The sequence below is a fragment of the Ranitomeya imitator genome, chromosome 2 (assembly GCF_032444005.1).
Source record: "Ranitomeya imitator isolate aRanImi1 chromosome 2, aRanImi1.pri, whole genome shotgun sequence".
Classification (NCBI taxonomy): Eukaryota; Metazoa; Chordata; class Amphibia; order Anura; family Dendrobatidae; genus Ranitomeya; species Ranitomeya imitator.
Genome location: NC_091283.1, coordinates 374,271,757 through 374,299,504, shown reverse-complemented (window position 1 = coordinate 374,299,504; position 27,748 = coordinate 374,271,757). Strand labels below are relative to the sequence as shown.

At 41.1% G+C, this 27,748-nt stretch overlaps 1 protein-coding gene across 1 annotated transcript; it reads left to right on the top strand.

Annotated features, from left to right (window-relative positions):
* The first annotated feature begins 644 nt into the window (after positions 1-644).
* Positions 645-22,351, top strand: LOC138663997 (oocyte zinc finger protein XlCOF8.4-like). The gene is made up of 7 exons (XM_069750394.1): positions 645-706; positions 11,040-11,188; positions 11,318-11,497; positions 11,581-11,704; positions 11,788-11,882; positions 12,085-12,175; positions 19,573-22,351. Exons 2-7 carry the CDS (start codon positions 11,111-11,113, stop codon positions 20,433-20,435), a joined length of 1,431 nt encoding a protein of 476 aa, XP_069606495.1. The 5' UTR covers positions 645-706; positions 11,040-11,110; the 3' UTR covers positions 20,436-22,351.
* Positions 22,352-27,748: the final 5,397 nt, after the last annotated feature.

Sequence of the window (27,748 nt, the reverse complement as noted above, 5' to 3'; positions counted from 1 at the left end):
ATGAACAGCACCATCGACGTAGCTAGTTGTTTACCTGTAGAATCATCTGATTCCACCTCCATGTTCCATGGCCATCCCCCGGGAGGATAGATGACAAGACCACCTGCACTCCCAGTTCTTACACCTTCTTGCCTAATTCTTTAAAGTCACTGCAGATGGTTTCCACGTCCTTGCTTGTGCTGTCATTTGTCCCCACATGTATTTGCAGGAATGGGTAGTCATCTGCAGTTCTGAAGAGTCCTCATGTCCTGTCAGACACATCTTTGATTTTTGCACCTGGAAGACAGCACATTTCTCTTGAGGTTATATCCGGTATGCAGATAGTGGCCTCTGTTTCTCTCAACAGGGAATCCCCCATGATATGACCACCACTTTCCGTTTCTTCTTCACAACATTTTTCTTTCTCCATCCAAGAGGAAACTGAGTGCTTAAAAGCTCCTCTATGCACATGTTGCAAACACAAACTTCACCTCATCCAACACCATGAAAACCAGCACAGCAGATGATGGCGGAATAAAGTTTTTTCCAATCTTTCACCTGGACTGGATGCTGTTCCATATTTTATTTTGGAACCAGAACAGCAGAGTCCTGCATACACTTAGGCCCCTGATCATGTGACCCCTGACTCCTCCCCTCCTGTGACCTCATCACAGGTCCTGTGCGCACAGAACAGCCATATATGTGGTGTGTGGCTCTGCGGGTGGAGGTAGGTGCTGGAGATTCCCCATTACTGGGCGGGGCAGGGGGCAGTAACCCCTCCATTCCCGGAGATAGTGCCCCCAGCTCTGCCATGTGTATATGTACAGTAATAGAACGCTGGCTGTGCTCATGTATACAGGGGAGGGCGCTCTGGTTTGGGGACAGATGGTGGAGATTACAGGGAATGGAAATGTCAGATTTCCTCCCTTCCGCTGTGCAGTGAGGTTGTTTCCTATGAGTTGTGATCCCCATTACTCCTGCTGATGAGAACACTAATAAGTTAATGTGTAATTGTCCCACACTGGAGGAATTCTTTGTTTCTTCTCCATTATAAATGTTGTTGCTTCTCCTAAGGGCTCGTTTCCATTTGTGAGAAACACCTCCGTGTCTAGCATGTGAAAACCAAGCTCTGGCGCCGGCACTTGGGAGCGGAGCGTGCAGCTCCATGTGTTGCTATGCGGCCGCACGCTCCGCTCTGGAGTGCCGGCGCCAGAGCTTGGTTTTCACATGCGAGACACGGAGGTGTTTCTCGCAAATGGAAACAAGCCCTAATGATGTGGCCGGAGCCCATGGAGAACCGGCCATCTGGATCCTGCAGTATAAACCTCCCACGTTTCGTGTCTCCTCTAATGTGGATGTAGTTCTGGTGACTGATCCTGTAATTACTGAGGACAAGGGAATTTGGAAAAAATTGAATTCACCAGATTCACTCACATTCACATGGGATTTGATTTGTATTCGATGTACATTAAATTGCCAGAAAACAAATTTATGTAGTTTTGGGAGGTTCATAAAATAAAACATAACCCAAGAAAAAAGGCAACTACGGTCAAAGAAACTAATGCAGTAACAGAATGCAGCAGACCTCCTTAATAAAGGAGGTAACAGATGCAAAATACTGATGAAACAACCCCTCGCAGCGTACCAGCTCATGGAGGGGGAGATTGCCTGATATTAGTGCTCAATCACACGACTGTATACATTGGACAAGTGCCATCCGATTGTTATATTTTAATAATATACTTTGGTGCGGATTACATGATGCGCTTCACAGTGGGAACGTATTATAAACACATGTGCGTATTTTACCTGTGGGTTTTCCACACCAAATGCAAGTCGATGGAGACAATCTACACAGAAAGCTCAAAAGAGAAATTGACATGTTGCGGATTTGAAATGCGCACCACGAGTCAGATTGAAGACGCACAGTGGGCAGCAAATTTCTATAGATCCCATCCGCATTGCTGTAACTGTAAAAACACAACAACAATTTAATCGGTCAAATATAGCTATAAACGCTCATACTATTAGTTCAGTTGGGCTGTCCGGCACTCTAGAAGTGCATCAAGGAGGGACAAGTCACTAGTTTACAAGGTCACCATTTATGCGTCTGGCTGCACCCTGAAAAAAAATGTGCAGAAAAATAATGTAAGGTATTGGTCGATATTTTGGCCAAAATACGTAAGCTCGCAACATGCGGCAAGGGTCCTTGCTGTCTTGCGAGTCCCTACACTACAGTAAAATCAAAAGCATAGCCAAAGAAATAAAAAGAACTTTAAAAAAAAAAAAAAAATCCCGAATAATTAAAATATGAACATAACAAATAGGCAATAGTATAAAATTGATTACAACACAGTATTTTTCAATTATGACACTACCAATCTTGTACATTGTTATATATACAGTGGGGGAAAAAGTATTTGATACACTGCCGATTTTGCAAGTTTTCCCACCTACAAAGAATGGGGAGGTCTGTAATTTTTATCGTACACTTCAACTGTGAGAGACAGAATCTAAAATAGAAATCCAGAAAATCACATTGTATGATTTTTACATAACTAAATTGCATTTTATTGCATGAAATAAGTATTTTGATACAGAAGAAAAATTGAACTTAATATTTGGTACAGAAACCTTTGCTTGCAATTACAGACATTTCCTGTAGCTGATGACCAAGTTTGCCACACTGCAGCAGGGATTTTGGCCCACTGTTCCATACAGATCTGCTCCAGATCTTTCAGTTTTCGGAGATATCACTGGGCAATATTGGGTTTCAGCTCACTCTAAAGATTTTCTACTTTGTTTAGGTCTTGAGACTGACTAGGCCACCCCAGGACTTTGAAATGCTTCTTACGGACCCACTCCTTAGTTACCCTGGCTATGTTTCAGGTCATTGCCATGCTGGAAGACCCAGCCATGACCCATCTTCCATGCTATTACTGAGGGAAGGAGGTTGTTGGCCCACATCTCGTGATACATGACCCCATCCATCCTCCATTCAATACGATGCAGTTGTCCTGTTCCCTTTGCAGAAAAGCACCCCTAAAGTATGATGTTTCTCCCACCATGCTTCACGGTTGGGGTTTGGGGTTGAACTCATCCGTCTTCTTCCAAAAACGATGAGTAGAGTTGATACTAAAAAGTTCTATTTTGGTCTCATCTGACCTCATGATTTTCTCCCATGACTCCTCTAGATCATCCAGATGGTCATTGACAAACTTCAAACGGGCTTGGACATGTTCTGGCATGAGCAGAGGGACTTTGTGAGCACTATAGGGTTTTAATCCCTTTACCCCCAAGCCTGTTTGCACCTTCATGATGAGGCCAAATTTTTAAATTCTGACCAGTGTCATTTATGAGGTAATAACTCTGGAACTGATTCTAAGGGTATGTGTCCACGTTCAGGATTGCATCAGGATTTGGTCAGGATTTTCCATCAGTTTTTGTAAGCCAAAACCAGGAGTGGATGATAAATACAGAAGTTGTGCATATGTTTCTATTATACTTTTCCGCTAATTGTTCCACTCCTGGTTTTGGCTTACAAATACTGATGAAAAATCCTCATTGGGGTCTGTTGCAAACCCCCAAATATAACAGAAGCCATGGAAAGTCTACTTCTAAAGCAGATAGATAAAGCTGCAACCCATAATGAGGTCCTGGTTATGGGGGACTTTAACTACCCGGATATTAACTGGGAAACAGAAACCTGTGAAACCCATAAAGGCAACAGGTTTCTGCTAATAACCAAGAAAAATTATCTTTCACAATTGGTGCAGAATCCAACCAGAGGAGCAGCACTTTTAGACCTAATACTATCTAATAGACCTGACAGAATAACAAATCTGCAGGTGGTCGGGCATCTAGGAAATAGCGACCACAATATTGTACAGTTTCACCTGTCTTTCACTAGGGGGACTTGTCAGGGAGTCACAAAAACACTGAACTTTAGGAAGGCGAAGTTTGACCAGCTTAGAGATGCCCTTAATCTGGTAGACTGGGACAATATCCTCAGAAATAAGAATACAGATAATAATTGGGAAATGTTTAAGAACATCCTAAATAGGCAGTGTAAGCGGTTTATACCTTGTGGGAATAAAAGGACTAGAAATAGGAAAAACTCAATGTGGCTAAACAAAGAAGTAAGACAGGCAATTAACAGTAAAAAGAAAGCATTTGCACTACTAAAGCAGGATGGCACCATTGAAGCTCTAAAAAACTATAGGGAGAAAAATACTTTATCTAAAAAACTAATTAAAGCTGCCAAAAAGGAAACAGAGAAGCACATTGCTAAGGAGAGTAAAACTAATCCCAAACTGTTCTTCAACTATATCAATAGTAAAAGAATAAAAACTGAAAATGTAGGCCCCTTAAAAAATAGTGAGGAAAGAATGGTTGTAGATGACGAGGAAAAAGCTAACATATTAAACACCTTCTTCTCCACGGTATTCACGGTGGAAAATGAAATGCTAGGTGAAATCCCAAGAAACAATGAAAACCCTATATTAAGGGTCACCAATCTAACCCAAGAAGAGGTGCGAAACCGGCTAAATAAGATTAAAATAGATAAATCTCCGGGTCCGGATGGCATACACCCACGAGTACTAAGAGAACTAAGTAATGTAATAGATAAACCATTATTTCTTATTTTTAGAGACTCTATAGCGACAGGGTCTGTTCCGCAGGATTGGCGCATAGCAAATGTGGTGCCAATATTCAAAAAGGGCTCTAAAAGTGAACCTGGAAATTATAGGCCAGTAAGTCTAACCTCTATTGTTGGTAAAATATTTGAAGGGTTTCTGAGGGATGTTATTCTGGATTATCTCAATGAGAATAACTGTTTAACTCCATATCAGCATGGGTTTATGAGAAATCGCTCCTGTCAAACCAATCTAATCAGTTTTTATGAAGAGGTAAGCTATAGGCTGGACCACGGTGAGTCATTGGACGTGGTATATCTCGATTTTTCCAAAGCGTTTGATACCGTGCCGCACAAGAGGTTGGTACACAAAATGAGAATGCTTGGTCTGGGGGAAAATGTGTGTAAATGGGTTAGTAACTGGCTTAGTGATAGAAAGCAGAGGGTGGTTATAAATGGTATAGTCTCTAACTGGGTTGCTGTGACCAGTGGGGTACCGCAGGGGTCAGTATTGGGACCTGTTCTCTTCAACATATTCATTAATGATCTGGTAGAAGGTTTACACAGTAAAATATCGATATTTGCAGATGATACAAAACTATGTAAAGCAGTTAATACAAGAGAAGATAGTATTCTGCTACAGATGGATCTGGATAAGTTGGAAACTTGGGCTGAAAGGTGGCAGATGAGGTTTAACAATGATAAATGTAAGGTTATACACATGGGAAGAAGGAATCAATATCACCATTACACACTGAACGGGAAACCACTGGGTAAATCTGACAGGGAGAAGGACTTGGGGATCCTAGTTAATGATAAACTTACCTGGAGCAGCCAGTGCCAGGCAGCAGCTGCCAAGGCAAACAGGATCATGGGGTGCATTAAAAGAGGTCTGGATACACATGATGAGAGCATTATACTGCCTCTGTACAAATCCCTAGTTAGACCGCACATGGAGTACTGTGTCCAGTTTTGGGCACCGGTGCTCAGGAAGGATATAATGGAACTAGAGAGAGTACAAAGGAGGGCAACAAAATTAATAAAGGGGATGGGAGAACTACAATACCCAGATAGATTAGCAAAATTAGGATTATTTAGTCTAGAAAAAAGACGACTGAGGGGCGATCTAATAACCATGTATAAGTATATAAGGGGACAATACAAATATCTCGCTGAGGATCTGTTTATACCAAGGAAGGTGACGGGCACAAGGGGGCATTCTTTGCGTCTGGAGGATAGAAGGTTTTTCCACCAACATAGAAGAGGATTCTTTACTGTTAGGGCAGTGAGAATCTGGAATTGCTTGCCTGAGGAGGTGGTGATGGCGAACTCAGTCGAGGGGTTCAAGAGAGGCCTGGATGTCTTCCTGGAGCAGAACAATATTGTATCATACAATTAGGTTCTGTAGAAGGACGTAGATCTGGGGATTTATTATGATGGAATATAGGCTGAACTGGATGGACAAATGTCTTTTTTCGGCCTTACTAACTATGTTACTATGTTACTAAAAATCCTGACCAAATCCTGATGCAATCCTGAACGTGGACACATACCCTGAATTTGTTTTTTGTGACATATTGTACTTTATGACTTGCGTTTATTTGTGAACAAAATGGAACTTTGGCGAAAATTTAGCAATTTTCGAACTTGTAATTTTTATGTCCTTAAATCAGAGAGTTATATCATACAAAATAGTTAATACATAACATTTCCTACATGTCCAATTTACGTCAGCACAATTTTCAAACGTAATTTTTTTTTTTGGTAAGTTATAAGTGCTAGTTAAATGTTGACCTGCGTTTTTTCTTTTAATAGCAAAATTTACAAAACCATTTTTTAGGGACCACATCACATTTGAAGTGACACTGAGGTGTCTATATGACAGAATATACCAAAAGTGACACCATTCGAAAAACTGAACCCCTCATGGTTCTTTCAAAGACTTACCGTAATTAACCCTTCCGGTGCTTCACAGGAATTTTTGGAATATGGAAGGACTAAATAAACATTTAACGTTTTTCACGCAAATTTTATTCAGATCCAATTTTTTTTTTTTAATTTTTGCAAGGATAACATAAAAAAAATGCACCCTAAAATTTGTTGTGCAATTTCTAATGAGCATGTCAATACCCCATATATGGGGAAAAAACACTATCTGGGTGCACGGCAGGGCTCGGAAAGTAAGGAGCGCCACTTTACTTTTTGAATGTAAAATTTGCTGGAATAATTAGCGGACGCCATGTCGCATTTGGAGGTCCCGTGATGTGCCTAGACAGTGGAAACAACCCACAAGTAACACCATTTTGGAAACTAGACCACCCAGGGAGCTCATATAGATTTGTGGTGAGCATCTTGAACCCACAGTTGCTTCACAGAAGGTTATAACCATGAGTCATGAAAATAAAAAAAAAAAATCAAATTTTTTACACAAAAATGTTTTGTAGCCCCAAATTTTGCATTTTCAGAAAGGTAACAGGAGAAGTTACACCATACAATTAGTTGTGCAATTTCTACTGAGTACACCGATACACAGTATTTGGAGGAAAACTACTGTTTGGGTGCACAGCAGAGCTTGGAAGGGATGGAGAGCCATTTGACATTTTGAAAGCAATACTTACTGGAATAATTAACAGATGACAAGTCGCATTTGGAGAGCCCTTGATGTGCCTAAACAGTGGAAACACCCCACAAGAAACATCATTTTGGAAGCCAGACCCCTCAGGGAACTAATGAGTGGTGAGCACCTTGAATTCCCAGGTGTTTTACAGAAGTTTATAACATTGAGCCATAAAAATCAATTTTTTTTCCACAAAATTGTTTTTTTTTTTTAGCCCCAAATTGTGTTAGCCCCAGATTTTACATTTTCACAGTGGGAAATGGGTAAAAATTGCTCCAAAATTTGTACCACAGTTTTTACTGAATATAGACATATCCCATATGTGGTTGTATAGTACTGTTCGCCATTTGCCTTTCGGGAGCGCAGATTTTCCTAGAATAGTTTGCAGACTCCATATACAGAGCCTCTAAGTGCTAGAAGAGCAGAATCCCCCTTCAAGTGACCCCGCTTTGGAAATTATACCCCTTTGAGAATTTATTTATAGGTGTAGTGATGATTTTGACTCCATGGGTGCTTTCCAGAAACAAGCAGCAATGGATGTTGCTGAGTGAAAATTGCAACCTATTGTTGTAGTGCCCAGTACATTGTAGTGCCTCGTACATTTTAGTTACCAGCTCATGCTTCGGGAGACATATACCCAGAAATTAGGTGGGCTGTCATCACCATAGAAATAGCATGCCTAAAAAGATGACTGCCGGATCAGAGGCCAGACTGTGTCCACAGTGCTTCTGTCTGTCTCATTATAGAGAATCTTCCATTGGGGCCTCCATCTGAATCATGTATTTCAGAGATTTACGTGAAAACACTGGTGTAAGCGCTCAACTAAATGTTCACGTGCGAGTCTTACTGTGATCTTTAAGAGGCAGAATGAACAAATTAACAGCAGGTGAATAATTAGTTTTATTTATTTTTTTACACCGTTTCTGGTATGGTATAAATGATTAGAAGACTTTATTGTTTGCGTCAGTATAATTCAAGGGATAACAGATTTATATCTGGTTTTTATGTATGGGTGCTGTCTCACACTAAAAAAAGTTTTTCTTTTTTTTCAAAAACATCGCCATATTTTGAGAGCTACAATTTTTCCATATTGTATCTATCAGAGTCATGTGAGGGCTTGTTTTTTTGCGGGAAGAGTTGATGTCTTTATGGGTACCATTTTCGGGGACATGACGTTTTTTGATCGCTTTCTATTCCAATTTTTGGGAGGCAGAATGAACAAAAAACAGCAATTCAGGAATTATTGTTTTTTTTTGTTAATGCCGTTCCAAGTGTGGTTAAATTGATAAGACAGCTTTATCCATGGGTCAGTACGATTACAGAGATACCACATGTTGGGGTTGGTGGATTGCACTAAATAAATTTAATAGAGAAGTGCAGTCGCAACCTGGGGTCCACCGTGCAGAGATGTCAAACAGCAGCTAGTGTGAACAATGACGGAACACACAGCGAGCGATTGCTTGCACACACTGAGTTAAACGTCACTCAGTGAACTGCACATAAAGCTGTGTCACTCACACACAGAAACGGAACAGATGCTCTGCAATATAGCTGTGTCACTCACACACAGTAACAGAATAGATACTCTGCATTAGAGCTGTGTCAATCACACACAGTAACGGAATAGATGCTCTGCTATAGAGCTGTGTCACTCGCACACAGTAACGGAATAGGAATGACGCTAGATACAATCCCTGTTAACCTCACAGGGGAACAAAGCCCGCTCAAGGGAAAAGAAGCAAACATTGGTCACACAGTCAGCAAAAGCACTCAACCAACTACCCTCCGGAGGTGTCGGAATTCTAATAGCTAGACCCCAGCCCTGAATTTGTCCAGACAATCTCCACTCCGGAGAACTGAAATTCTAACGGCTTACCGGTGACCCTGAGCACATGCTGATAAAGACCACACTGATACAATGTCCCATACACACACATATAGAAATTGATACTAGCACGCCCGCGTGCGCCTCTGAGACCCTTTTATATGTTCAGCTCAAGTCCAGTCGGACAGGACCTTGCTCGCGGACCAATCCGGAGCTGCCACGTCACCAGACTAACTGACGATTGACCACCAATGAGACGTCGCCACATCATGAGCATGCTCAGTAGGGTGATTTCTGGACTTAGTCTCCAGAGCGTTCGTCACTGCCTACCACTGGTTACCATAGGCTTGGCTGAACAGCCAGCAGTAACCAGACCAACAGCACAAGCCTGAGCAAGACGCTGAGACTGATGTCTATGCTCAGCACCACCCGCAGCGGCAAAAGCTGAGTGGGAGACAGTTGATGCAGGCAAGGCTTGGGATCTACCCTGTGCAGCGGGAGAATCCCGGTGCCTAACATTACCCCCCCCAGCATCTCCCCAGCGATGTTCGCCATGCTCAAAAGCTGCAATGAGTAGGGGGGCACGAATGCGCTCTATAGGCTCTCACGCTCATGATCCTTCCAGTCCACGGAAAAAATGTTTTGCCATGCACCACCTTGGACCCGACAATGGCACTGACCTCAAAATTGTCCAGGGACGCATCCAAGCTCGTGGCAGGAGTCCCAGAAGACCGGGTCATATATACGGGTTTCAACAAAGACACATGGAAAGTGTCGGTGGTGTTTAGATTTGGTGGAAGGATAAGACGATAGACTACCGGGTTCACCTGTTTCAGGACCTTGAAAGGACCTAGATATCGGGGAACAAATTTAGTGGACTCCACACGCAGCCTGATGTTACAAGCCGAGAGCCACACTAAATCTCCAGGGGCGAAGACTGGAGCTGGACGACGATACACATTGGCAGAGATTCTCATTCTCTCCTTAGAAGCCCTAATGGCATCCTGTGTGCGGCCCCAGGTGTCACAAGCCTGCACTGCCCAGTCCACCACCCTAGGGTTGGAAGATGAGATGGGCATGGGCACGGGAACATGCGGATGCTGACCGTAGTTGAGGAGGAATGGCATCTGCTCTGTGGAATCAGAGACGGCATTATTTAGAGCAAACTGCGCCCCAGGCAGTAAAGATACCCAGTCGTCATGTCTAGCAGAAACAAAATGCCGGAGGTACGTGACCAGAGTCTGATTGGCCCTCTTCACCAGCCCATTTGTCTCGGATTGATACGCGGTAGAGAGATTGAGCTCAATACTGAGCATGATTGAACAAGTTTGCTAGAGCCTGGTGATCTGGATGTCAACAATGATTAGGCCCCAGCAATGAAGTCATAGGGGGTGGAGATCTGAGGGCCAATAGGGCTCCCTCTCACTACCTGCCTTCTAAATACTGCAGCATTTAGGTAATTAAACTGCGGTGTGGACACCCCTCCACGCAGTGAGGGCCAGGTGTCAGCTGTCAGAATTAGCTGACTGTGCTCGCAAAGTCATCTGGACATACTTTTACATACCCTTTGGTCCCAAGTCAGAAACTGGAGAATTCCTGCAGTGCACAGTGCGTGAGCTGGGGTGATTCATAAGTCTGCAGCCACACAGAGTGACAGCAGACTTATCTGTTCAGACCGGACAACCCCTTTAATCTGAGACACAGAATTAATGGGTTCCACCATTTTGTCCTCCTGTATACCAACATTATTACAGATCCTGTTGAAATTCCTCCTCTGTGGTCTCAGCTTATTATCAACACCTGATGAGTCAAACCTCACAGTTTGAGAAGGGCTAGTCTACGGTAATTACTTGCTGTGCATATTAGCATTACCTCTGTGATTAGTAGGTGTAAAGATCACGGAACGTTCTGACATCACTTTATACTTAGTATTTTTGCATGGAATTCTTTATGATTTTACTTTGACTCATCTTCCCATTCAGGTCCCTACAATATCAAATCCTCTCAGTGGAGATCTTCTATATAGAGAATTTTCTTGATTGACCCATCAAGGATGGATAGGGACACGAACAAGATGGCGGAGAAGATATTACACCTCACCCTAGAGATCCTCTTCCGGCTTACTGGAGAGGTGAGAGATTCTGATGGCGTCACATTACATCATTCTTATCTATGGGAATAACTGATGGACAGAACTGGAGAGGTGAGGACTCTGGAAATGTCTGTAGTGAGGTTTATTAATGTGTCTCTCCATAACCAGGATTACACAGTATTGAAGAAGACCTCTAGTGAGCACTGTCAGGCTCCTGTGTCTGAGAGATGGGGAAGACCACTGAGCCCAAACACAAGGACTCCACCTCACGCCCTGAAACATGAGAACATCAATGACCAGAAGATCCTAGAACTGACCTACAAGATGATTGAGCTGCTGACTGGAGAGGTGACACTGCTGGGAATCCTGGGACATTATATAGCAACGCTATGAAGGGATCAGGGGGATGACTGTATCATTGTGTGTATCAGGTTCCTATGAGGTGTCAGGATGTCACCATCTATTTCTCCATGGAGGAGTGGGAGTATTTAGAAGAACACAAAGATCTGTACAAGGACGTCATGATGGAGGGTCCCCAGCCCCTCACATCACCAGGTAATACACAGAACTATTTACACATGGCCTATAATTATCTGTATGTAAAGAATGAATTCAGTTCCTGTATGTGTTTCATACAGATCTGTCCAGTAAGAAGACAACACCAGAGAGATGTCCCTGTCCTCTTCTACTGGACTGTAAACAAGAAAATTTCAATGTTCCTCAGGATCATCAGGTAGATGGAGAGAAGGTGTCATGAGATCTCTCTTATGATATGTAGACGCCTGTGAAAATCTTTTGCTCAGTCTGATTTATCCACCAGTATTATATGTTTTATACAGTACTTGTGTAATGAGAACAGTGGAGATGGCAGGATTAGAGCTGAACATAGATGTGACTTCTCCATCTGTCTGTGACTTCTACAATTTGTGTTTCAGGGTAAAGATCTGTCCCATATTAATACTACAGAGACATATGTGAGAGATGATGAGCTGTGTAAAGAGGAGATCCCTACAGATAACTGCCCAGGTGAGTAGTAACCAGTAAATCTAGAGAAGTCCCAGATTCTACTAATAATTATTAGGGAGATGAGATCTGAATCTGAGCATGCGCCGCCCCCAGCGGCCATTTTCCCGGAGGCCACCGCATTGCAGCAATGGAGCTGCCGGGGCCTCAGGGCTTTGAGGAAATGCCGGAGGAGCCCCGACTGACTCCGCACTAAGATACGCCACCGCCGCCCCACAGCACAGAGCCTCGACACTGCACGAAGAGGAGCCACCGCCTCACAGCACAGCACCCACGCGGCACAAAGAGGAGCAGCAGCCGCCGCCGCTCCCCAGCACAGAGACCCCACGCTGCACCTAACATGAGGTAATGGGGGATACTCCACTCACACTTTCCTGTGAGACGCCACAAAAGGCACATTAGTCCCCGGCCCTATAAGACGACATACGGCGTATAAGAAGACCCCCGACTTTTAAGAAGATTTTATATTTTAACCCATTTCTGACCTTTGACGTACTATCCCGTCGAGGTGACCTGGGCCTATCTGACCCTCGACGGGATAGTACGTCATAGCGATCGGCCGCGCTCACAAGGGGATCGCGGCCGGGTGTCAGCTGCCTATCGCAGCTGACATCCGGCACTATGTGCCAGGAGCGGTCACAGACCGCCCCCGGCACATTAACCCCCGGCACACCGCGATCAAACATGATCGCGGTGTGCCGGCGGTATAGGGAAGCCTCGTGCAGGGAGGCGTTGCTGCGAGGGTCTCTTACCTCTCCTCCCTGCAGGCCCGGATCCAAAATGACCGCGGCATCCGGGTCCTGCAGGGAGGGAGGTGGCTTACCAAGTGCCTGCTCAGAGCTGGCGCTTGGTAAGCCTACAGTGCTGTAAGTTACAGTGCTGTAACTGTCCCACTAGTTAACCCCTTCAGTAAACACCGTAAGAAAAAAAAAACGAGGAAAAAACGCTTTATTATCATACCGCCGAACAAAAAGTGGAATAACACGCAATCAAAAAGACAGATATAAATAACCATGGTACCGCTGAAAACAGCATCTTGTCCCGCAAAAAAACTAGCCACCAAACAGCATGATCAGCAAAAACATAAAAAAGTTATAGTCCTCAGAATAAAGCGATGCAAAAATAATTTTTTCTATAAAATAGTTTTTATCGTATAAAAGCGCCAAAACAAAAAAAATGATATAAATGAGGTATCGCTGTAAACCTACTGACCCGAAGAATAAAACTGCTTTATCAATTTTACCAAACACAGAATGATATAAACGCCTCCCCCAAAAGAAATTCATGAATAGCTGGTTTTTGGTCATTCTGCATAACAAAAATCGGAATAAAAAGCGATCAAAAAATGTCACGTGCCCGAAAATGTTACCAATAAAAACGTCAGCTCGTCCCGCAAAAAACAAGACCTCACATGACTCTGTGGACTCAAATATGGAAAAATTATAGCTTGGGAATAGGGTTGGGATTAGGGTTAGGGGTGTGTCTGGGTTAGAGGTGTGGTTAGGGTTAGGGGTGTCTTTGGATTAGGGTTTCAGTTATAATTGGGGGGTTTCCACTGTTTAGGCACATCAGGGGCTCTCCAAACGCGACATGGCGTCTGCTCTCAATTCCAGCCAATTCTGCATTGAAAAAGTAAAACAGTGCTCCTTCCCTTCCGAGTTCTCCCATGTGCCCAAACAGGGGTTTACCCCAACATATGGGTATCAGCGTACTCAGGACAAATTGGACAACAACTTTTGGGGTCCAATTTCTCCTGTTACCCTTGGGAAAATACAAAACTGGGGGCTAAAAAATAATTTTTGTGGGAAAAAAAAAGATTTTCTATTTTCACGGCTCTGCGTTATAAACTGTAGTGAAACACTTTGGGGGTTCAAAGTTCTCACAACACATCTAGATAAGTTCCTTGGGGGTCTAGTTTCCAATATGGGGTCGGGGGGGTTTCTACTGTTTAAATACATTAGGGGCTCTGCAAACGCAATGTGACGCCTGCAGACCAATCCATCTAAGTCTGCATTCCAAATGATGCTCCTTCCCTTCCGAGCTCTGCCATGCGCTCAAACTGTGGTTCCCCCCCACATATGGGGTATCAGCGTACTCAGGACAAATTGGACAACAACTTTTGGAGTCCAATTTCTCCTGTTACCCTCGGGAAAATACAAAACTGGGGGCTAAAAAATAATTTTTGTGGGAAAAAATTTTTGTTTTATTTTTACGGCTCTGCGTTATAAACTTCTGTGAAGCTCTTGGTGGGTCTAAGTGCTCACCACACATCCAGACAAGTTCCTTAGGGGGTCTACTTTCCAAAATGGTGTCACTTGTGGGGGGTTTCAATGTTTAGGCACATCAGTGGCTCTCCAAATGCAACATGGCGTCCCATCTCAAATCCTGTCAATTTTGCATTGAAAAGTCAAACGGCGCTCCTTCCCTTCCGAGCTCTCCCATGCGCCCAAATAGTGGTTTACCCCCACATATGGGGTATCGACGTACTCAGGAAAAATTGTACAACAACCTTTTGGTTCCAATTTCTTCTCTTACCCTTAGCAAAATAAAAAATTGGGGGCGAAATGATAATTTTTGTGAAAAAATATGATTTTTTATTTTTACGGTTCTGTATTATAAACTTCTGTGAAGCACTTGGTGGGTCAAAGTGCTCACCACACCTCTAGATAAGTTCCTTAGGGGGTCTACTTTCCAAAATGGTGTCATTTGTGGGGGGTTTCAATGTTTAGGCACATCAGTGGCTCTCCAAACGCAACATGGCGTCCCATCTCAATTCCTGTCAATTTTGCATTGAAAAGTCAAATTGTCCTCCTTCGCTTCCGAGCTCTGTCATGCGCCCAAACAGTGGTTTACCCCCACATATGGGGTATCAGCATACTCAGGACAAATTGTACAACAACTTTTGGGGTCCATTTTCTCCTGTTACTTTTGGTAAAATAAAACAAATTGGAGCTGAAGTAAATTTTTGGTGAAAAAAAGTTAAATGTTCATTTTTATTTTAACATTCCAAAAATTCCTGTGAAACACCTGAAGGGTTAATAAACTTCTTGAATGTGGTTTTGACCACCTTGAGTGGTGCAGTTTTTAGAATGGTGTCACACTTGGGTATTTTCTATCATATAGACCCCTCAAAATGACTTCAAATGAGATGTGGTCCCTAAAAAAATGATGTTGTAAAAATGAGAAATTGCTGGTCAACTTTTAACCCTTATAACTCCCTAACAAAAAAAATGTTGGTTCCAAAATTGTGCTGATGTAAAGTAGACATGTGGGAAATGTTACTTATTAAGTATTTTGTGTGACATATCTCTGTGATTTAATTGCATAAAAATTCAAAGTTGGAAAATTGCAAAATTTTCAAAATTTTTGCCAAATTTCCATTTTTTTCACAAATAAACGCAGGTAATATCAAATAAATTTTACCACTATCATGAAGTACAATATGTCATGAGAAAACAATGTCAGAATCACTGGGATCCGTTGAAGCGTTCCAGAATTATAACCTCATAAAGAGACAGTGGTCAGAATTGTAAAAATTGGCCTGGTCATTGACGTGCAAACCACCCTTGGGGGTAAAGGGGTTAACTGGAAAAGTTGGGGGGTCGTCTTATACGCCGCAAAATACGGTACCTAAAAAACTAGAAAGAAGTTATGCTGCCAAACTACACCATGACAATATATTATCACCATATAGTGTTTGAATATAACCGCCGTCCTGTTAACCCCTTCAAGACCAATAACGTATAGGTACATCATCGGTCTTGTACCTGCCTTTGATGCATGCTTCGGCGCTGAGCCCGTATCTTTCCCGCACATGACAACTGTTCTATCATCTTTGCCTTTAACAGCCGTGTGTGGTTCCATGATCTGTCAATCACCGACAGCTGCATTTTTAACATGCACTGAGTGGAAGCGCGTTGCAAGACCTGCCCATCGGCGCCACTGTCACATGATCATGTGGCGCAGATTGATTGTCATGACAGTTGGTTAGGCTACAGAATACCCCTGTGTCTCTCGTTGTCAATCTCCTATGAATGCGGGCCAGTGTGCCAGCGTTCATAGGAGATCATGATTTATGCTGCACATAGCAGGGCTGAAGCCCAGGCGATCGGGTGATCTCAGTTTCAAGTCTCCTAAGGGAACTATTGAAGGCAGTAAAAAGTGAAAAAAAAACAAAACACAAAAGTTCGTATCATCCCCTTTTGACCCATTCAAAATAAAACAATAAAAAACCACATATTTGGCATCGCTGAGTTCAGAAATGTCTAATCTATTAAAATATAAAGTAGCACATTTTTCGGATTATAACACGCACTTTTTACCTCCAAAAATGTGGAGGAAAATGGGGGGTGCATCTTATGGTCCGGATGTACCGGCTCAGGTGGGGAGGTGAGGGAGCGGCCTCGGTGGAGCAGTGCTACAGAGAAATGAATATTCACTGCATTCCATGCCCAGTTGTAAGTTGTTGTTTTTTTTAATGTTTTCTGATGGGGCCATGCATACCAGGGTGGGAGTGGGGGCTAATGATAAGATTGGGACCATGCATCCCAGGACCAGGATAGGGACCATTCATACCAGAATAAGGATGGGGCCATGCATACCAGGAATGGGATGGGGGGTCAATCATACCAGAATAGGTATGGGGCCATGCATACTAGGATGAGAGGGGGGCCCTGCATACCAGGATAGGGATGAGGGCGATCATTCCTGCCAAAATAGGGATGAGGGGGCCATGCATACCAGGAGGGATGAGGGAGCCATGCTTACCAGGGTAGGGATGAGGGGGCCATGTGTATCAGGATGGGGATGAGGGGACCATATATACCAGGAAAGGGGATATTAAGTACAGAATTGACCACATTTTTTGCTTCAATTTTTTTCCCTAAATTCCGTCTCTAAAACCTAGAAGCATCTTATGGTCCAGTGTGTCTTATAGTCCGAAAAATACGGTAAATTAATCTGATCGGTAAAAGGCGTAACAACAAAAAAATTGCAACACTAGAATTACTTTTTTTGCCTGCCGCAAAAAGGAAATAAAATTCAATAATGGGCAATCAAAACATTGGATATTTCCCAAAGTAATATCAATCAAATCCCAGCCCAAGATCCCCAAAAATGGAGATGTTACGGGTCTCAGAAAATGATGACATACAGTAAGCAAATTTTTTTTCCTTACAAATTTCGGATTTTTTGTTACATCACCTAAATAAAAAAATAACCTATACATATTTGGTATACTGACATTGGGAATCATATTGTCAGGTCAGTTTTAGTATTTAGTTAACATGGTAAATTAAAAAAAGAAAAAACCATTGTGGAATTGCACTTTTTTTTTTTCAATTTCATTGCACTTGGAATTTTTTTTCCCATTTTCCAGTAAACTATATGATAAAATCAATGATGGCGTTCAAAAGTACAACTCATCTCTAAAAAAACAAGCCCTCACATAGCCATATTGACGGAAAAATAAAAGAAGTTATGGCTCTGTGTTACCCCGACACTGTAACCTAATATCACCATACTGATTTTTAACTAAAATACAATACAGTGGTGATGCTCCCTTATGTAAACTAAATATATGTAAAAAAGAGTGTTTGCTATTGCCATGTGTGTGAATATTTCACCTTATAAAATGAATTAACCCATATAGTTAATTTTGTACAGAAAAAAAATATTGGAAATATAAAACTAACTTTTTTTAAGTCCCGGCATCTCCCACAACAGATATCAAAACTGTATCTAACCTAAAATGACATCAATAAGCTATAATTATATCCTATAACCATAAACTTTGTACTTTGTAGCTTCCAAATGAAAACAACCTTTATACAACACAAATGAATAACAGGAACAGTCCTTTCTTCAGCCCAAATGAATAACAGCATAGTCCTTTCCTTGGGTAATGCAAAGTAAATTAAAACTGTCTCACTCACTTGGTTTTACAGTTACTTTTAGTCTCTAGCATAGACTGTCCACCATTAATGGTCTTTATCTAACTCCAACACAACACACACTGCTAAGGTGCCTACTATTAGGCCTTTAAGACCTGGGCTGGAGTATCGGAGTGACCTTTCCCACCCAGACTCTTTTGGTTACTCCTAAATTCCGGACCCAAAATCCAGTCACGTCAAAACCATCTCAGTAACCTAGTGTTACTGATACAGACTTCCTGGGACTTGCATAACGAGGCCGGCCACCTCGGTGACACATATCTGATATCCAGGACTCTACCTTATGTTTTCTTACAATACAAATACACAACTGATTCCAAGTTTGTAGACATCTGTGAGGCTAATTATAGGACATGCCTTAGTTTAATACGCCCCTATGGTCAAACTATTTTCAATTTTTCTAGGGGTACCATCATTTTTATCCAGGCCATTTTATTATTATATTTTCCCTCTTAAACCACAATTCACAAGCTATATCTGATTCTCATGAGTTGGTATTCAGTAAATTTAAAATGAAAATTACTCTTTTCAGTTACAAATTATTTCAGTAATCATTGTGAGTTTTAACTGCTTTAACAAAAGGATACTAATAATTTTGTCTATGTGGGAATATACACACAGCAGTATACAGCCTAAGTATAGTCCTAATCGTACACCGTGTGAAGCCCAAAAAAGATAGAATTAATTTTCACCATTTCACAAAAACCCTAATTACTATAATGGAATTGCAAGTGGTGGGGGATAGGTGAGGTGTTTGTACAATTTTAACCAACTTTTTTTGTAAGTTTCAGTACAATTTGTAATAAAATGAATGCTGTCGCTTAAAACTATAATTCGTCCTGCAAAGATACAAGCCTTCACATGGCTATGCAAACAGAAAAATAGAAGCGTTTAGGGTCTTGGAAAAAGAGGAGAAAAAAGTCTTGTCTTGAACTTACAGGTCTCTGAAATCTGAAACAGGAGTGACCTGTCAGTCAGAGGCAGGAGGCAGGCAGCGGGTGGAGAATAGGGAGGGAGGCAGTAGAGCTACAAGTGCAATGTTCAACCCCACTGCACCTGCATTTCATTAGCATACAATTTCAGTTGTGGATTTCTGCAAACAAAATAATGATTTACTCAATATTAGAGCACCTTTACAGGTACAGGACAGGTTCTCTTTATGAAATACACTTTTTGTGTTCCTTGAGCTATCAGATTCTGCTGAAAACCAATGGCAAGCACAGCTGCAAACTCTCTAAGATCCACTGTTGCACCCATATTATCTATGACAGCTATAATTCCTTACTTGTAAGGCAAGTTTTCAACTTCTAATGTGTATGGCAACTTTAATGAGCTAATTCAATTTTCCTACATGTATTGCAATTTGTATGCTAATATATATACAGAGACATGATTATAAATCAATATAACTTTATAGTAATATTTAAAAAAAACAACTTTTTTTGGCAGGTGACTGTGTTGGAAGCTCAGAGGGACATGAGAAATCATCAGATTTTAAAAAAGATGATCATGGGCTCACACAAGATATATATAAAGCACATGCTATCCACCAATCTCTACAGACAGCTCCGTGCAGCAATAATGTAACATTTGTTCCTTTTCCAAAGGTCCTTTCCTCTAATTCATTACAGCAAAGAAAACATCTCGTAAGAGAAGTTGAATTATCATCTCATACAGAAAGAAATCAATTTTCATTTTCAGAATGTGGCCAATATTACACGCAAAGATCAACTCTTGATCATCAAAATTCCTGCAGGCGAAAGAAGCCATATTTATGTTCAAAATGTGGGAAATGTTTTAACGAGAAATCAGATCTTACTGCACATAAGAGAAGTCACAGAGGCGAGAGACCATATTCATGTTCAGAATGTGGGAAATGTTTTAAATACAAAACAAATCTTAATGTGCATCAGAGAACTCACACAGGGTTGAAGCCATATTCATGCTCAGAATGTGGTATGCGTTTTAACCACAAATCAAGTCTTGTTAAACATGAGATAATTCACACAGGGGAGAAACCATATTCATGTTCTGAGTGTGGGAAATGTTTTAACAGGAAATCAACTCTTACTGTACATCAAAGAACTCACACAGGAGAGAAGCCATTTTCATGTTCAGAATGTGGGGTATGTTTTATCCAGAAATCAAGTCTTGTTATACATGAGAGAACTCACACAGGGGAGAAACCATTTACATGTTCACATTGTGGGAAATGGTTTACAAACAAAACAAATGTTACTGCACATCAAAATAATCACACAGGAAAGCATGCAATTGTGTTTTCAGAAAGCGAAAAAGGCAGCAACACTTAAATTGGTCTGAGGATGGAAGCATGATGCAGAAAAATGAGAGAGAATAAAATGAAAACTACAATGGCTCTAAAGTGCATAAAGAAGGATTTTACTTACAAGACTGGTACATAGGAAAGTGCTAATACCAGAACATTACGCTATCCACAATGTGCATTTAGCGCTCAACCTTTGTCAAAGGGTTATAAATATATATATATATATATATATATATATATATATATATATATATATATATATATATATATATGACTATCTGTTAAATATGCTTATTTTGCACATTTATTTAATCAAGACTATTTACCAGGTGCGTTACTCTTAAAGAAAAATGTCATTATATTTTCATAAAAATGTAGTGGCTTATTGAATTGTCCACAGTAAAACAACAGTGCAACAAAACATAAAAATAGATGAAATAGTTATGAACAGATTGTCCATTTATTAATATCAGTGCTTGTTCCTCATCGTTTCTGAGATGGAGTAGAAGTCATCTTTCTTTCATAGAGTAGAATCATGGCTACCAGCTGTTCCTTGTGTGACTTGTCTGACGTCCATGGAAAATGATCGTGAAGGCAGGAGGTGACAGCCCCCACGTGACAGCCCCCCTCCCTACTAAGAGACGTTATTTATATGTCTCACAGACCACATGTCCTCTCTATATGGTGTTAACTTATACTCTGAGCTATATATACATAAATAGCTTTTGTAACGTCAGCGAGAGGCAATGTGTTCAGTACAGAATTGAGAATATGAATAATTCAATTAATAATGAATATTTAACAATTCCCCCTTTTGAGGGTGACAGACATTGATTGGAACCCTCAAAGTAAACATATTAATAAGATCTTTCTTCTTTTCTTCTTCTTTGGCAAAATAATTTAATGTTCATAATAATATAAATAATAATAATATTGTTATACGTACTCAATAACATATTGACATGTAAATTAATGTTATGGTAAGCCGTGACTAATATTCATATAAAATATATCATTATACTTCCCTATATATATTTGAAGCATCTCAGGTCTGATCGTCATCTGATGTCATCTGGTCTTCATCTTGATGTCTTCTTCTTGGTTCTTTTAAAACAATCTTTATTATAATTCTTTTGAAATAGATGATAGCATGTAGATTTTGTAGAGACTGTGTGTCATGTCTCAATCAAAGTCCATAAATTCAAATGTTGATAAGTAAACAAAGTTCATAGATGAAATGTAGCTTTAATATCATTGCAGTGTCTCCTTTAAAGACCTGGACTTACATTGGCTTGCCTTGGATCTGGAATCCATCCATATCCTCCGCATTGGTCTTGGAACAGGTGTGATTTCTTTGGTCGGCACAGCAAGGGTTAAATTGACTCTTCCCTGCTAATCATAGCACCATAACCAGTCTTTAGTGCACAGTACACATGTCAGGGTTGTAGCGTCCTGACAATTACCTGATTGTTCACCAGCTTTCATGGAAGTCTTATAGGTGATGGGAAACCACTGCAACATGATAAAAAAATAATAACACAGTTAATATTAGCATCATAGGATCATCGACCTCTCCAATTGTGGTTGTCAGTTTAGATACTGTACTCATAGTTGTCAGTGATGGATGCGCAGTCGTGGTTGCTAGTGATGACATGAATTGTATTTGACACAGTCTATTATTATTTAGAAATCATATAGCATTGTTACCTTGTGGAACTTCTGGATAACGGCTTTTTGTTCTTTCAACTTTTAAGAATCAATTAAATTTAGAAATATGAAAAGTCTTTTTAACGTAACTTCAGTATCTTGATTGAAGTCTTCATTTCCTATAAGGGGACAATACAAATATCTCGCTGAGGATCTGTTTATACCAAGGAAGGTGACGGGCACAAGGGGGCATTCTTTGCGTCTGGAGGAGAGAAGGTTTTTCCACCAACATAGAAGAGGATTCTTTACTGTTAGGGCAGTGAGAATCTGGAATTGCTTGCCTGAGGAGGTGGTGATGGCGAACTCAGTCGAGGGGTTCAAGAGAGGCCTGGATGTCTTCCTGGAGCAGAACAATATTGTATCATACAATTATTAGGTTCTGTAGAAGGACGTAGATCTGGGGATTTATTATGATGGAATATAGGCTGAACTGGATGGACAAATGTCTTTTTTCAGCCTTACTAACTATGTTACTATTCTATACCAAATCTGGTAATTTTCCTAACTTGTAATATCACAGCATACCATAGCAATCAATAATATACATATTATTATCAGAATATTAATGTAGAATTCATATTTGGAAAAATAAAATAATAATAATAAATGATAATACATTATTAACCATATTCTTCATGTGATAGGACATTTTTATGTCATAGGTGTAATTTCTTTTTGAACCCATAGATGTCAGTGTGTCTTTTATGTAACAAGTGTTTCCATCTTTATTACTAAAACTTTATTAATAAACTATATTTTTTTAGACCAATAATATGTAAGAATGTGTAGCCATGAACAAAAATAAGAATATAAATGAATGAATGAATGAATGAATGAGTGAAAGAATTGTTGTATTTAACTCAGATTTGAAACCATATGATCACTATATTTAATTAAGCAATATTCTTGTACTAGACATTACTTTATTAAATATTGATTTTTTTCTTCTTGAGATAAAAAATAAAAATTAAGAATAAAAATGAAGTAAGAAAAAATTAAAATGAGAATAAAAATAAGGCTTTTATATGTTGATGACAAATGCTGAGGTTATGTCTCAGTAACACATTCCCTTAATATTTTCATAATGTAAATGTTTTCATACTTGTCATAACCTTGTAGTACCAAAATATTGAAATTATGTAACTTTGCATATAATACCCTTCATTGGAGTAAAAAAATGACTTTTATAATACTTAATGTTATTATACCCAATAGTACCTTATTAATATTTCTTCTTTATTAAAATGTGTGAAGAGGTATTGATGAAATGTGATGATGTAATCAGGATCAAAAACACATTTCCCCCTTATTACCAAAAAATATTATTTTATGAAAAAATTCATTTATAAAAACCAAAAATAAAAATAATTAATTTAATAACTGTCATATCAGCTCGTGCCATATATTTGTTTGAAGATATGTACCCATCTATGTAACCATTAAAAAACACTTAATACCATAAAATTATCATTTGGAAAAATGTTCTAAATGTAGATTTTCTTGATAAACCATATTGATGTGTGATTGCACTTATTCACTATTAACTAAATTAAGTAATAATAATTACTAAAGAAATATATGTTGAGTAAATAATATTTCATAAAATACCATGAGGCCTCTCTCATACTATACATACACATTCCACGTTATTCACTCTTACGTTAAGTGCACTCTTAGAAGCTGCTCAAACGCTCATATGTCATCTATCACTCAGACTGTGACACACATATAAGTTGAAACTACATATTTCACATACAAAGAATTAGAATACATGTGTATTAACCCAAAATATTGTATCCTAATTATCAATGAACATTGTAAAGTATTAAATTTAATATTTTAATAATAATTATTTGAATATTCCCCAAATACACATAGCCTAACACTTTGTAAAATATCTATAGATAGGACTCATCCATAAGAAACTTGATCATTTGTTCTACAGCTATATTTGGTACAGGGCCTGCAACTGAATTCATTTGACTTGCAAAGGCTGAGGGGCTTCTAAAGCTTTTTTCTAAGGTTACAATTTTAAACTGAAACACCTGTTGTGACATGCTATGCAGTAAATATATATTTACTATGCAAAGGAAAAAAAACAAGTTTTAGATTGTTACAGAAAAAAAATTACAGTACACAAATTTTAGATTGATAGTTATGTCTTTTTTTTCTTTTAAGTGTTAAAAATATAAAATCATGCAGTTATTATATTTTCCTGTGTAAATAAAGACATAAATCCATGTAAGAGGTTTTTTGTTCAATTCCTGCTTTGAAATGAAAACTCTAAGGAAAAATAAAAGATAAAGGTTAATTTCAGATTTATTTAAAAAACAAAATAATTTATATATCTTATACATATTGTCATGCTGTTCTGTCTGTTTCTTGTTTTCGGCATGACAACGCATATGTTTGCTTTAACCCTTTGCTCTTTTCCCCCTAATTTGAGCTGGGATACTGTTGGCTGTTACTTGGAATGAGCCTTCTCATGGGTTTTAAGGTATTTGCCCTTCTGCATACCTTCCTCATGTGCAGTCCCTGGTTGCTGCTGTCCGCGGGTTGTGAGGTCATTTGCAGCTGGTGCATGACTTTCCACGTGGGTCAGTTCGTGCAGTTTCAGTCAGGTGCCCTGAGCCTCAGATCCTGCACTGTTTGTGCTGTAATGGTTTCTGTTTGTGCTTAGGGCGTGCGCGGCCACACCTCCCCTGCTTTTATCAGGGTGAGGGTGTGTACTTCAAATGCTGTCCCCAGCCAATTGCTGAGGGGCAGCTTATATATAACGTTCCCCTGCCCTGTGGGCGGGGCCTGAGCTACTCACAAAGCTCCTGAACTTTGTTATGTGTGTTTGTGTTCCTGCACCTCTCCTGTCTATGTTTTGGTACAAAAGTCCTTGCCTTGATTCCTGTTTTGTCCTGATCTGGCACCTGTCCTGAAGGCGGTATATCCAGGCCCGAATCCTTGATCCTGTACCTGTCCTGTACCTGAACCAGTCTGAACTGTGCTGTGATTATGTTCTTGGAATCCCTCTGCATCTGGAGACTCACTCCCAGTGACTTCGAGTCTCTTGAAACCAGTGTTTCTGCTGAGCATCTACTACTCTGTGCTCTGACTACCATGCGTTGTTAACCCCGCCTGGCTCATGTCCAGTACGGTGCTGTTTGCACCATCACGCTTGAGTTCCTTCCTAGGTCAGATGCCCGGAGCCTGACGACCGCAGTCTGGAACCTGATGACCACTGTCTGGAGCTGGGAGCCTGATGTCTCTGGTGGTGCCTGTAGGTGGTGTCAGATGTCCGGAACCGAACGACTCCTGTCTGATGTCTGCCGGTGACCCTGGGTCCAGATGTCCTGATGTCCTGTCTGTACCCATATGTCCTGCCTGTGTCTTGATGACCTCATGGACCCTGAAGTCCTAATATCCTGTCTGTTCCCTGATGTCCTATTGTGCTCCCTGTGTCTGATATCCTGATGTAACTGCTGCCCTGGGCTGCCACGCCAGTGTCCCAGCCGATGACCTGGGCTGCCATGCCAGTGTCCCAGATGTCTATCCGGTATTCCTGTGTCCTGATGCCCTGCCTGTGTCCTGATGTCCTGAGGTTTTCCTGAGTCCAGATGCCCTGATGTCCTGTCTGTATCCTGATGTCCTGTTTGTACCCTGATGTCCTGCCTGAGTCCTGATGTCCCGCCTATGTGTGCCTTGGTGATCCATTGGTGCCTTTGGGTCCACTGGGTGGTACCCTTCTGGAGGTGTAGAATCGGGAGCCTGACATCGTCATGTTTTGTTTATGTACTGTGTGACTTTAGTAAACTTTACTTTCTCTATACCTGAAGTTGTGCGGTGTAATCAAGTCCTCTTTCCTTGTCCACATGCTCAGCTGCCACAGAACCCCGGTCTCTGCCCTCCCCTAGTTCGGGTAGGCACGGGTCCCCCTCTGCGGATAAAGGGTCCGCATTTCATCCCCGGGGGATGCACGCCCCACGCCTTCTGAGGTTGGTCAGCTTGGGGGCGTCTATGGGCTGGGCCGCAGCTGCGGCTGACCGTGACACATATGTATATACTAGATGGTGGGCCGATTCTAACGCATCGGGTATTCTAGAATATGTATGTATGTATATATATAGCAGCCACATAGTATATAGCACAGGCCACGTAGTATATAGGAGTACTACGTGGCCTGTGGTATATACCATGTGGCTGCTATATACATACTGTTAGGGTTGGCGGAATGCACCGAATATATTTATTAATGTCATGTGACCGCGATGTAATCGAAGGTCCTTCACTCACTGGATTCTTTTTTTTTTTTTATAAAATAGGTTTTTATTAAAGTCGAATATGAACAATACAATCTATGCATTTTTCCATTATTTTACAAAATTTTTACATTTTCCAAATCCCCAACAATCCCAACAAAACCCAAACCTCCCCCTCACCTGACAGCTCATACCCATTTATACTTTTGTTACCAGTATTGATGGTTCTTTGAGCCATTTGACTCACTTAGGCTACGTTCACATTAGCGTTGCGCGCCGGTGCGTCGGCGACGCAACGCACGACGCACAAAAAACGCGCGCAAAACGCGCGCAAAAACGCTGCGTTTTGCGACGCGTGCGTCGTTTTTTGACGAAAATCGGACGCACGAAAAATGCAACTTGTTGCATTTTCTTGCGTCCGATGCTAGCGTCGGAAACGACGCACGTGTCGAAAAACGCCACCCAAAAAATGCACGCGTCCCCTATGTTAAACATAGGGGCGCGTCGCCGCTGCGTCGCCGCTGCGTCTCCGACGCAACAGCGACGCACATTAGCGGAACGCTAATGTGAACGTAGCCTTATGTCCGCTTGTTCCTTTAGCACTCTCTTCCTTTCAGAGGCCCTCATCCTCCCATTTCCCATAACTACTCATCCTAGCTCGAGCCACGGAGACCACATTTTGTCAAACGTTTCTATTTTCCCACGTCTTTTGTAGACCCCCTTTTCCAAATTGAGACCATGTTTAACATATTTCAGAAATTCACCCCTTGTAGGCGGTTCCTCCTTGATCCAGTTCCTTGCTATTACCTTCCTTGCCATATATAATAGCCTAGCTATTGCTATCTTCCAGGTGTTATCCACTCTAATTTCCTCTACATGTCCCAGTATACACACTATCGGATCTCTCGGCACTCTGCATTTATACGCCCCTTCCACACGGCTCATTACCACCAACCAGAAAGCAACCAGTCTTGGACATGTCCACATCATGTGGTATATTCCGGCATTCTCAGTCTTACATCTCGGGCATTCAGAGTCAGCACGCAACCCCGCTCTGCACAACACTTCCGGTGATTTATAGACTCTGTGCAAGATGTACAGCTGCGATAGTCTATACGGCTCGCTCAGTGACACTCGTGGAACCCACTCCAACACCGACTCCCAGGTTTCATCCTCCATTGGGCCTAAATCTCTTTCCCATTTCGCTCTCGCTTTTAGGGGGAAGTCTAGCAAATATGCATGTAGAAGGTCCTTATAAAGGGTGGTAATGACTCCCCTTGTGGATCCTTCCCCACACACGTATTCCAGAACTATGTCCTCCTGGATCTCAATACCACCGCCCTTGTTTTGAGCTTTAAAAGCATGTTTCATCTGAGCATAT